At 42.2% G+C, this 12,031-nt stretch overlaps 1 protein-coding gene and 1 long non-coding RNA gene across 6 annotated transcripts in view; one reads left to right on the top strand and one right to left on the bottom strand.

Annotated features, from left to right (window-relative positions):
- The window catches only part of HTR4 (5-hydroxytryptamine receptor 4), a 139,321-nt gene that overhangs the window by 2,980 nt on the left and 124,310 nt on the right, over nucleotides 1–12,031 (bottom strand). Inside the window, exon 5 of one of the 5 annotated variants that reach the window (XR_010072868.1) lies at nucleotides 2,021–2,209. The exons of 3 other annotated variants lie outside the window; for them this stretch is intronic. Coding sequence is in view for 1 of the 2 variants with exons in the window: in XM_063348679.1 (XP_063204749.1) it covers nucleotides 2,188–2,209 (22 nt within the window). In the remaining variant the exon portion in view is untranslated. Of the gene's footprint in view, nucleotides 1–14; nucleotides 2,210–12,031 lie in introns of those variants that run through there. One more of the 5 variants, XM_063348679.1, reaches the window with a different exon arrangement.
- The window catches only part of LOC134521774 (uncharacterized), a 32,683-nt gene continuing 22,856 nt past the window's right edge, over nucleotides 2,205–12,031 (top strand). The window contains exons 1-4 of the long non-coding RNA XR_010072869.1: nucleotides 2,205–2,772; nucleotides 3,379–3,776; nucleotides 4,522–6,913; nucleotides 8,561–8,716. This is a non-coding gene — a long non-coding RNA (uncharacterized LOC134521774). The remainder of the gene's footprint in view (nucleotides 2,773–3,378; nucleotides 3,777–4,521; nucleotides 6,914–8,560; nucleotides 8,717–12,031) is intronic.

Raw genomic sequence — 12,031 nt, forward strand, 5'->3', positions numbered from 1 at the left:
GGAGTGGAAAAACATAAAGACTTGTTAATGCTAGTTAAAAGTACAAGGTTACGTAAAATGAGTTCATGAAAACCTCAAAGTACATCTTAAGACAGTACATCTTCTAAATATCCAGATCCCATATCAAGCAAATGTGAATCCCTACTTTGCTCCATAGCAGGAAACCAAATCTTCAGTTTGATGCAGTCAAGGCAACCCCTGGAAACCAAGAACCTGTTGGTTTTGATGTATCGAAGGTGCAGCTGGTAATGAGAGGAAGCCAGACCAAAGAACTAGGAAACACTGGTCATCTGTGGGTGGACTAAACTGAAGGCACTTCAGTTAATGTCTTCAATGCAAGCATCTAAAGAATCATTTGAGACTAGCTTGGGAAGGGAATGCTGTTTAAGATGAAACCAAGACCAACATTACAGGGCATTTCCACTTACAAAAGAAAGTAGCCTCTGCCTATTGCAAAGTTGGGTTTAGCACCAATTCTAGTATGTTTTATCAAACCGGTGCTGTTCACATTCATGTCCTTTGGAGGTATCATGTCATGTGTGTACCTTTCTGATACTTTTACAGGCTTTGGGCCAGGTATGGAAAAGCAGAACTCAGTTGTAAGGAATTCCACACTGTCTCTTACCCTGTGCCTCATCTACCAGCCCCTTTCCTGCTGCTCATCTCAATACGGCTCTCTGAACAGAACTGTTGATTTAGTTTGCTAATGACATGCAGCTCTTTTCCCTGGGTGGTGTGCAATGTGTAGCAGGAATAAGCAGATCTGAGGTGGTAGCAAAAATGTTGGCTAACTGGAGCAAAACTGATATAGCACATCTTTCTAGAATTTCACATCTAATCATTCTTGCTTGCAAACCCCTGAGCAAGACAGGTATCTTCTATTGGCAATCCATTTCATTTAAACTAAAGCTGAACCAAACCATCTTTCAAGTAGGTCCAGAAGTAGGAAGCTGCAAAAATAACTGTAAAAACATGCTTTTCCCTAGGCCAAATGCATATTGGGAAAATCAGGTCCCTGTTAAGACTTTCCTCTCCTGAGTGTTTAGAGATGTAGATATATTATTTCTCTTAGTAACAAACATCCAAGTCATACCTAAAACATCCACATTTACTCTTAATAAAGAGTAAAAAAAGAAAAATGCCTAAGAAAGTAGAAGAATATATCAGTTCTGATTTTGGCAGAGGGGAAAGAAGTAGCATCAGTCTTGGGATTTGTTTGAAAAATCATTAGAAAAGAGGTCAGGAACTCCCCATTGTCTGCATATTCAAAAACTGATGTTATGACATCAATTTACTTGGCATGCATCTGGATGCATCTCTTTCTCCATTGACTCTACTTGGGACTTAGGCTCCTAATTAAGGTGCTTACAATGCCTCTGAAATGGCATCTGAAGTAGATGAATATCTTACAAATGATGTATCCATTAGTTCCAGTAGATCAGCCATGGACTCAAAATGAAAGCCAGTGTATAAACTGCATTAGCCTGTCTGATTTCGTCCTGGTGAATATTCCTGGAGGAATTTACCTTCTAATGTATTAAATGCTGTTTTACGACATGGTTAGGCTTGGTTGCTTTAATACAGGTCACCGTATATGCAGATATATCCATTGAACGTACTCCCTTAGTACTCCATCACTTTAACTAATGATCATAAATTTCAAAAAATGTGCTAGTTTTACCAACAAGATACAGACTCGATGTAAGAAACAAGAAAAGACACTTTGCATCTAACACTGAACAGACACTCCGATTAGACAACCATGAAGCATACAAGTCATAATGCAATTTTAATTTTATATACCCAGTCGGACAATGCACACTGTGTGAGGCAATCCACCAAAGAGACTTCTAGTATGGCAAAGCCTCTCCTAGAGATGGTGATACAGAGGACGAGAGCCAGGAGACTCCCCGCTCGCTGAACAAAGCGGACATAGTTCAGAGCAACTCAGGACTTGCTCAGGAGCACAACAGACAGGCACTGAACGCTGACTGCATACAGGATGCCCAAAGAGCCAAACCTTTCTTCCTCTTCTTCTGCAGTAGTCAGAAAACAGTTGTGCAAGATCAGCAATTTAGCAGGTCGTGCCGTTTCTTACAAAGATGCATTAAGCTAAAGAGAAGTCATTAAGATGTCCCAGGATCTCCTGTGGCACAAAGTGTCTGTCTGAAGCCTCTGGCAGTGAGCTCAGCACTTCCAGCTGTTTACCCTGTGGGGAAAGAGGACGGGTAGGAGAGGAGGAAAGAGCATTCGTATGCAGGGTGTGAAAGCTGCGCTGCAGGGGTGATGGTTTTCTCTGGTAGTGGCACATCATTCCTAAATCCTTACCAACATCTCCAGGAAACTGCTAAAGGAGTCCTCTGCTGGCAGGCCTTTGTGTTACCAGGGTTGTTTCACATACTGTAGTTTCTCCCTTCAAATGAAAGTTCAAAGCTACCTGCCAGTTACGTGGCACCGATTTAGTGTTGGATAATGGGCAGGAGTATAACAGCCCTGCTTTTTTCACACCACTGTGTCTTAACTGATCTGCTCTCTGAAAATACAATTAGTTTTCCAGGCATCAGTATCTATGGGAAGCAAGTTTCAGAGAGAAAGCACAGCTGCAGCTGAAACTCATTTTTACCTCACCTACACGAACACACACCTAATATGCCTCAGCCCTTGCCCAGTGAAGAAGCCAAGCACTGTGGGATTTCTCCTACGGACCACACGCAGACACCACCACTCGGAACCTGCATGTGTGGGCTGAACGTTTCAAGAGAAATTTGTCAAGTAGGTCTTAGTAATGAATGTATCTGAGGAAGCCATAATATATGAGCAGGAAAAAAATTTAAAAGGCTTAAATGCATTAAATTAGTTATCTGCAGCAAATTAGTTGCTCAACTTTCCTGCCTATAATGAGTTCCTTCGGTGGGATTTGTATACGCTAGCACGTTAAGCTACCAAGCTCAATTACAAATAGCATCCCACGCTGCCTCTGCATCCAGCTCCTCCCAGAACTGGGGGCAAGTGTTACTGTCAGTTCACCTGACAGCTTTACTCAGATCATAAACACCACCACCCGGCAATAAAGCCCAATAATGAAAAGGCATTACCACCTATAAAGGGACCCTGCTGTAGGCTATTCACATACTTGCCAAATGGTACTTTAATTGTGATGATGACCAATTTGGAGATAATTGCTTCTGCATCTCCTGCTGTTTCTGACAGTCCAATGGACTCTTTAATTAACTGGTTGGATTAGCTCTCAGCACCGCAGAGGGGAGCTGTGTGGAACAAGAATCTCCAGCGTTATTCCGGGAACTCAGCAAGAGCCAGGAAGAAAACACCAAAGGGATGTGGTGGTGTTTGTAATCTTCCCACTTTCTTTCCCTGCAGAGCTACCCCCCACACCAACTGGTATGCTTCATTAAGGAAGCAAAGCCAAAAAATCGCTGGTCTTTGGCTTCCCCAACCACAATGAAAAAGAGTCACTGTTTCCATGGAGCCTGAGGTCCCTGCTTAGTCCTCTCCTGATGACCAGACCTGTGGTGTCCAGCTCTGTTCCCTGGGATCACACCTGTCTCGATGCTAAGCAGAAAGCAGTGCAATTTTGGGGCAGGGCTCTTGGCTCTGAAGAGCGTGGCCCAGGAGGAGTGGAAGCAATACCCCGATGCTGTGTGTGCGACCTCTCTATCGGAGCTTGCAGCCACCGGGTCACTTTCCCGAAGGGAGCCTCTGTCTGGACACGGTGCCTGGGGACCTTTGGACAGCAGGGAACAGCCGGGAATTGGAAGGTATCTGCTCTCTTTCCCAAAAACGCTCCTACCTACCCTTCATGCTTGCAGTATCCATGTAAAGCAGCCTACAGTGGTCACACATACCCATGGCTCCTCTGCGCCAGCCGGAGAAGCTCAGCTTGCAGTTCTGCAGCTGTTTTACCCCGACTTACTCCCCTGTCTTTTACCCATAGTCCTTGCTCTGAACACTCGTATCCATCCTTCTTCCCTAAGCTCCCCGCAAACTCGAGTTCATCAGCCCGCAGGCAGTTAATCCTGGTGGCTGCTGCGAAGGGCAAAGGGTCCCTCACAGGTACAGAAACTCTGCGAGGGTTTAGATCACGTTAGTAGGTATGGCTCACTAATAACAAACCGACAAAGAGAGAGCACAGCCAGCCTTTCCCAGCTACAGCTGACTCACTAATGGGCTAAACGACTCGTTTGGCAGCGTCTCCTGCGCTTTCCAAAGCCTCTTCGTGTTGTCTCAGCAGCCTTTGTCCCTGTAACCTTGGCAGGAGAAATAATTTTACCTGGAGGGTCATAATAATAGCAGAGGAAATAAATGAAAGAAAAAAAATAATAATAATTGCCTGCAACTGTCCAAGCACGGCTAAGCTTTCAGCTGGGCTGGAGGCATGTTAATGGAGGAGACCACAGGATCATAAACCACCGCAGGTGCGCAGCTGCCTTTGCTCTCTGTTTAGTAATCCTTTCCCAATACACCTGTTTACATTATTAATTGCTTCCATTTTTGAACTGGCAGAAGGTGGTTCCTGTTGTCCTGGCGTTCACTGGAGACTGAGGTGAGGTTTTGCAGCTGTCCCTGGGCTGGGCTGGGAAGGGTTCGCTTTTGTGCTGGGGTACTGGCAGCTGCTAACTCTCTGTTCCCTGGGGCCTTGGCACCTAAATCCACTCCCCCCGGCGCAGAAAATGAAGGACACATTGTCACCAGGTAGAGAAGAGATTCTGCACACACGTTCAGACACCGAGAGGTTAATGTTGCCGCAGAAGTAGGTGGATGGGTGCACGTAGGGTACATATGTCTAAGCTGTTACCGGGGTAGCTCAGGTCTCAGCAGAGGCACAAGTGGCCGCAAAGTCTGGGGAAGTTTAGACATGACCTATACAAAAAGCTGACAGGCACCAAGTTTCATTGTATTTGCAAATCCTTTTGATAGCCTTTATATTTTAAATGCAGAATAGTTACTGCCTGAGTTTTTAAATGCCCCCTGGTAGTGCAAGAATGCAAGGGAAAAACCTTTTATCAAATTCTTTGAAAGAAGCGTTGTTCTTAGCTGTTCATATTACTTTTTTTGAAGCCTGTAATATACTCTGATCCTACTGACTGCACACTCGCAGTCACACAACTCAGGGGAAAATTACCCCTAACTGAAATGAAACTGGGATCCTTGGACATCCCTGTACTGGGATTTGGGGTTTGTTGCTGGCTCTTCATTAGCGACTCCCTCCTGGACTGATGGAGGATGGAGGAACTCGGGCATGGCAGAGTCAGGCAAGGAGCATAGTTTTAACTGTGACATTCTTAAAAATTTGAAATAATAAGAAAAGAAAAAGACCTGCAGGTTTTGTGGCACTGAAAGCTTTCCTGAGCTTGTGCCAGTTTCTCTGAATTTGTCTTTTTAAAAAAAACAATTAAAAAGCAATAGTTCTGTAAAACTGACAAGTGAAACCTCATTTAAAGGCATTGCAATTTGTTGTTTTTGAGAAGTGTCCATTATTAATATTTTTACATTAACTTTTTTTGTCAACTGCTTGCATTCCAAATGAAAGATTTCAAATTAAACCAAGCATTAAATTTCAGTAAAACCAAAACTCTGAAAAGTCTAAATCTATTCATGTTTTCCTGACAGTAGCACACTGTAGTCCAAATTAATGCAGAAATGTGTTGTGCTGAGCTCTAGCTAGCTCCTTTTGAAGACAATGCATGCCCTAAGAAAACGTACAGGCTAATTTAGTTTACAACTAGGAGATTTAACAGGTTGGAGTGGATATTTAAGGGAGGTCAGAGTATCTGAGAAACATGCAATTATAGACTTACTTGCTTGGTCAAAAATAATGAGTTTCAAGCTAAACTCGGAGTGGTATAGAAAATGCTTTTCCCATTCTCCAAACGTTTTCACAGTTTCAGATATTTTTCCCATTTCTGATCTGGAGCAAGTCTGCAACTGCTCATGAGACAGAAAAGAAAAAGAAAAAAAGAGCCGACTCCAATTCACGTTCAAGGCCTTTTTCTGCCTTTTATCAAGGTGCCTGATCTAACCGCTGGGTTATTGGCAATTTTGTGTAAGTGAGCACTCAGCTGCCTCTTTCATTTTCTCCTTTTTCCACTTGTTGATTGCCAGCACTCCAAATGAAACATTTCAAACTATATTTCTTCCTTCATATGCAAGTAGAAGCTCCCAGAAAACTTCTCAGTTAACAGCTTTTGTACAGCGAGTTTGCATCCTTGAAGGTTGTGATAATGTTTGCAGAGGCAACCCAGAAAACACAAATATTTCTGGTTATTAGTGAACACAATCAACTTTTCTAGCGGTCTCCTATCCCTCCCACCTTTGGGTCTGCTCCCAGTGGGCTCAGACAGGCAGAAAGTTCTGCACCTTTGCATCTCATTCTCCACTACTTCCTTTGACTTCTGTCTGCAAAATTCTGATGACCCCGTGGCTGTGCCACAGCTGTGGGGTACGAGCGATGCCAATTGCTTTAGTGCAGAAGAGCAAAGCTTCCAGCCTTAGGAGAGCTGTGAACTATGTTTCTGAGCAGCTCAACAGCAGCACAGCCCTTAGGTTGTCCACTGAGTAAAGATCGTCTGCCACAAATTGCATCTTTGAGGTAGCCTGTGTAGGACATACGCACAAGGAGATGTGAGGGCCAGGAATTAGAACCTGGATAATGGCCAGAAATAGAGACTCCTTCAATCACAACAAAGAAACCTTGACATTATGTCTCTGCTTTAATCCGTGTTCAGACCAGATCCTGAAGTCTCAATGTGAAAATAGTGGGGCAGGAGATCTCAGAAATAAAATACTGCAAAGGAGTTGAAGTGCAAAGAATTGTCTCCAGATCCATCACAGGCCTTGCAAGAGGAAGCTGGTAAAGTGAAGCTGGTAAAAGGTTTCCAAGAAGGAAGGCAAACAGGTGATGATCGCTCCCAGTTCCATCACGAAACCTCTTATTTGCAGAAGCAACAGCAGAAGTAAACACTTTTTGGGACAAGAGGAAGACAAAATGTTACTGTGTGACATGTGCTAAACTGTTAAGATTTACGTTTTGCCTGAGCAGAGATTCCAGTTTTTAATAATGGAAACTGCCATTATTGAACCCAACAACCTGAGGCAATAGGCTATAGGAAGAGCTTGCACGTAGGTAGAAGCTGGCTGGAGCCACGTTTTAAGTGGAATTGAGCTTCCAAATTGAATAAAGAATTGAAACTTTTCTTAGATTTGAAAATTGTGTTGATCCACAATTTATCCTTCCCTGCATATTTCTTTCTGTCACAGCTGCACAACTCTTCAGTGCTTTCCCATCTGGAATATATGCAGCACCGTTATTGTAGCTTCACACTCAATATAGTGTCCATTTCTCAAAGCTCCATTTCTTTCAGGTGGACTTAAAGAGAAAGAATAAATATCTCTCTTCAATATCAAATTGGGATCACAGTTAACAATCACTTGGCAGATCAGAGTAGGTTATTTTAATGAACACATCATTCTGAAATAAGCCTTCCACCATCTGTTCAGTCCCATAATTATAAATGCAAACAACATAATTCATAAATGTACTATAAAAGAGAGGAAAAGAGAGAACAGTTTAAGATGACTGTTTGTTAGTTGTTCCAGGCAGTGATGCATCTGCTTACTTTATTGTTGTTTCAGGAGCAGGTAGGAACCAGTCTTTTAATTCTGTATTTTATGGCAGTCACTAACTGACAGTAAATGATTGCCTGTCCATGAGCGAGAGGCCGTTAAGTGCAGTATGGTTTCTGGTTGGCATCATTATTTAGCCATGTCTACAATGGAAACACCCAAGAAAGATCATACAGACTATCCTGAATCCCAGTGGGCCAGGAATAAACTTGGAGCCTGTGGTGTTCAGGTGCCCTCCAGGGTTACAGGAGCTAAGGGTAAAGATGACAGAGCTATTTCCTTCATGAAAAGATGCTTTTGACGTTTTGGAAAACTGGGAAATCTTGGAAAACAGAAAGTTGAGAAGGGTATGAACAAAAAATCTAAGAATCTCTGGAATTTTCTATTTTAATTTGTGACATTTTTCACTTTGAAAGAGGCAATTTTATTTTTTTTTAAGTCTGAAACACACAAAATGCCTAAATGAAATGTGAACAAAATATGTTGTTTCATTCCCATTTTCTGTTGAAAAATATTAATATACTCCAAACTAAATGTATTTTCATGAAGTGTTTGATTTAAATACAGCTGCATATTTAATTTGCAAGAGGTCAGTGCAGAATTGTCCCTCTCTCACAATTACCAGGTTCATAGACTCCATAAAATTAAAGCTTTCTAGTAACTCTGTAATCTCTGGTCTGGGTGACTCATGTTTCCAGCCACTAAAGTGAACTTCTACATTTGGCCATCAGTAGAAAACTTTATAGCAGGATAAGAAGAATACTCCCCCACCTGCTCAATACAATTCCCAGGGCAAAAGGGAGCCATAAATTACAAGCTCGTTATGTCTTTTTGTTGGTATGCATCGACACTGCAGAACACACAAAAATCAATTTCGTATTCAATGCTGAAAAACTAGCAAAATATTTAATAATTCTAGGATGAAGAGCTCCTGCTGTTTCTCTGTGGGTTTCTCAGTTCTTCCCGTTTGAGATGAGCAAGATTTCCCAGCAATAAGGTTTAAGGTTATTGCATATCATCCTTCTGCTGCATCTGATCGACCTGCAACCCAGAGGAGACCAGCACATTATCGAAGGTGAGTTTACTAAAGGTGGGTCTTTCACTGCATCTGCGCATGACTACCTGTGATCTGCTTTGTCAAACAGAACCCAATTCAGAGAGAATTTCTCTTCCTAATGTATGGGAAACCAATGAATATAAGAAGAGTGCACGAACTGAGAAAACACATTGAGAACTGCTATAAGAGAACTCCCTCAAATATCAGATACATTCCTTTAACTCTATAGAGATAGGCGTAATGTTCGTGTCTCGTGTGCCTTCAAGCGCAGGGCTCCCACCCAGGGGGCCTGGGAGCTGAGTTGGTCTGGATGTCAGATGGGTGTCTCCATCCTCTCCTCCTATGACTATTTCTCTTTATTGCAAGCTGACAGCCTGCAGAGCCCGTAAAGATATGCTACGATTATCTGAGTAAAGTGGATTGGCAGATGATTTGCTACATCGCTTGTTGGAGCTCTGGCGGAGATACAGCCAACCAGACACAGTGGGTGTCTGTCTGTCCGTCCCTTTGCAGCCAGGGCCAGGAAAGCACAGTCATGTGGCCAAGAAGTCCATCCTCCCCAGTGAGCCTTACAATAGGGAGTTTCCTTTGCCTTCAGTGTGTTTTATTCCACTCTTGGGGAAGGATCGTCTTCTTTCTGTATGTAAAACCCACCTAGTCAGTGGATTTGATGTCTCAAGCAACATCAGTCTAGCCCCAAAGAGAAAATATTCCTAAATTCTTAAAATGCCCTAGACAAATTTGAAGTCTGTGCTAGACTCACTATTTAATTACTTCTTTTTAAATAAAGGGGAGTAACTATCAGTGGACCATTCCTCCTCAGAGGTGATGCAGTCCTTTGGGAAAACATGGGTAAAATCCACAGAAAAGCCATCAAAAGTTCAATTTTCCCATTGCAGCTGAATGGTGAAAATCCGGATCTCAGGAAAACATTTGGACTGCTAAATTATTTATATGGCTATGACAGCAATGTTGATTTTAAAGTCTTTTGTAGTCAAATGTAAATACAAATTTGCCTCTATCTTATGACAAGTGTTTATTTTTTTCCACTCTTGAGCAGTTATGCTGAATATCTTAATAATCTTTAAATCAAATAATGCTGCTCAGACCTTGTGAGCTGGAATTAAGCACTCATCATTCTTTACTAAATTTCAGTTAGAGGTTTTAAAAACAGCTGTCTCCAGCCCACATAATCCAGCCTTCAGTACATTTTGTAAGACTTCTACGTGCCTCCTCAGATTTAAAATTAGCAGGCAGTTCTCCAAGTAAGCAAAGCCCTCGAGTGAGAGAAACATACCGCTGGAAAAAAGTGACTTTCTTTGTGTCTGACAAGTCACAGAAAACAAAGAAAGCATCTATCGGTACATTTGGTTCTCTCCTTTCTTTTTCCTTTGTTCCATCATTCCTGAAGGATGTTTTCTTTAGCTGAAGCTCGCCTGTTCTCTCACTCCTAGAGGCCAGCTCTAATGACCTGCAGCTCCAGGGCATGTCCCCAGGACATCTCCGTCAGACATGGGTCAAAGCATTCCCATACCGTGCCAGGGAAGTCACTGAAGCTACATGAGGGATGTCCTCATCTCCAAAAGTGGAGGTGCGCAAATAGCGCCTAGTGGATGTGCGACTGCACTGACTCACAAGCACTACTGCTTTGGGTTGACGTAGAATAGAAATGTTTCATTATTTTTTTTCTGGCAAAACAAGACCAAAATCCCCTCCAGTTAATTTATTTTTGTGTTTACAATAGAAGCATATCTTTTTTAAGGAGGATGTTTAACTCCTTTTAAAAGTGCAGGCAAATAATAAACTGAAATATGATTTTGAAATAGAATGTCAAAACACTTCAGCATCTTGTTTCCTTTTTGTTTTCTCCTGCTGAAAACATTTGCTGAATTTGACCCAATCAATTGGTTTCCCTGGAACTGCAACTGTTTATTACATCTTCCTTTTTTTATTTTTTTATTTATTTTTTTTTTGCCAGGCTCTATTAGTGATTTTGGTCTAAGAAAGATTATAGGAACCCATTTAAACTACTTTAACTTCAACAGCTAATCCCAGCACACTGCTCTTTTGCTCCAAAGACTCTTGTTCCATGAATGGAGGAAAATCATATCAGTCTCTCTGGTGGAGTGCTGAACACAACCCTTCACTTGGCAGAGGGAATAGATAGGACAGAGATTGATTAATGAAGATAACTAATTAGGAGCCTGGCCTGAGTCAGCCAAGGCATTTCACATAGATTAGCAAAGAAGCAAAGAGTCGAATTCAATAAAAATTAGGGCTGAAGGAACACATTTTTGTATGCCATTATCTGTGGGAACTGGCTAAAACCTCTTGCATGATGTTATAAAGTCTCATTGTTGTATTGAAGAATAACCTCTTAAGATGATAATTACATCTTTGATAGACATCAAAAGTTAAAAACAGGAACATGACTACAGATACTTTAATGCCAAGTAAATTGATAAATTCTAAACCTGCTAATAAGATCAGCTACGTTCTTCAGTGAGCTATTTTAAGAAATTGTTGACAGAAGATTACCAGGGACTTAGGACACCTCAAGACTGCAGATGTGGCTTTTCCAACGATTCCTGCTTGATTGTGGGTGAGCCATGCCATTTCTCTGAGCCTTCTTTCATTATGGATAAAATAGAGGCAATAATACTTCCTTTATATGCCTGTTTTTAGATTTCAGCTTCTTTGGAATAAGCATTGTGTCATTTCAGATACGAATAGCGTCTCGTACAACTAAATCATAGCTTGGTTCAGGGCTGTGGTGCTTCAGCAGCAGCAATTAATCACATATACAAAAATAGATTGTTTCAATTTTAAAATGTAAGAAATACTTTCCAGGACAGACCAACCTACAGCTGTAGGAAAGGTGTTTTATTTACTAAAGAACTTCTTTCCTTCACTAAATCCTTGGCACCCTCAGAAGTTGGGAGTATCCTACCGCTGGGTCACTGACCGTAATGATGCTCTCAGGCTGGAGAAATAGAAACAGGGAGATGGCTGAGTTCGGTTTGGACCTCCTGTTCCTCATTGCACAGCCTCAGTAATTAGATTCCACCTTTCCTTTAGATTCCACATTTCTTCCGATGCTTACAAAAACGCTGAAGCCTCCCTGTGCTGCAATGGTCAGGCGCTTGTGGAGCATCACAAGCTGGTGTCGGGATGGGACGCTCCCTTTGCACAGAGCAGCAGCTACCAGCAGCTGTCCTCTCTTCTGCTGACCATGGAATACTGCCGTCCTGGTTTAAACTGCAGCAGCTTGGGTTTGCCTGACATAATTTCAGACAAGGGGAAGAGCTGAGACTGGCCAGGCACTGTCCCTGT

This window comes from Chroicocephalus ridibundus, chromosome 11 (genome assembly GCF_963924245.1).
Source record: "Chroicocephalus ridibundus chromosome 11, bChrRid1.1, whole genome shotgun sequence".
NCBI lineage: Eukaryota > Metazoa > Chordata > Aves > Charadriiformes > Laridae > Chroicocephalus > Chroicocephalus ridibundus.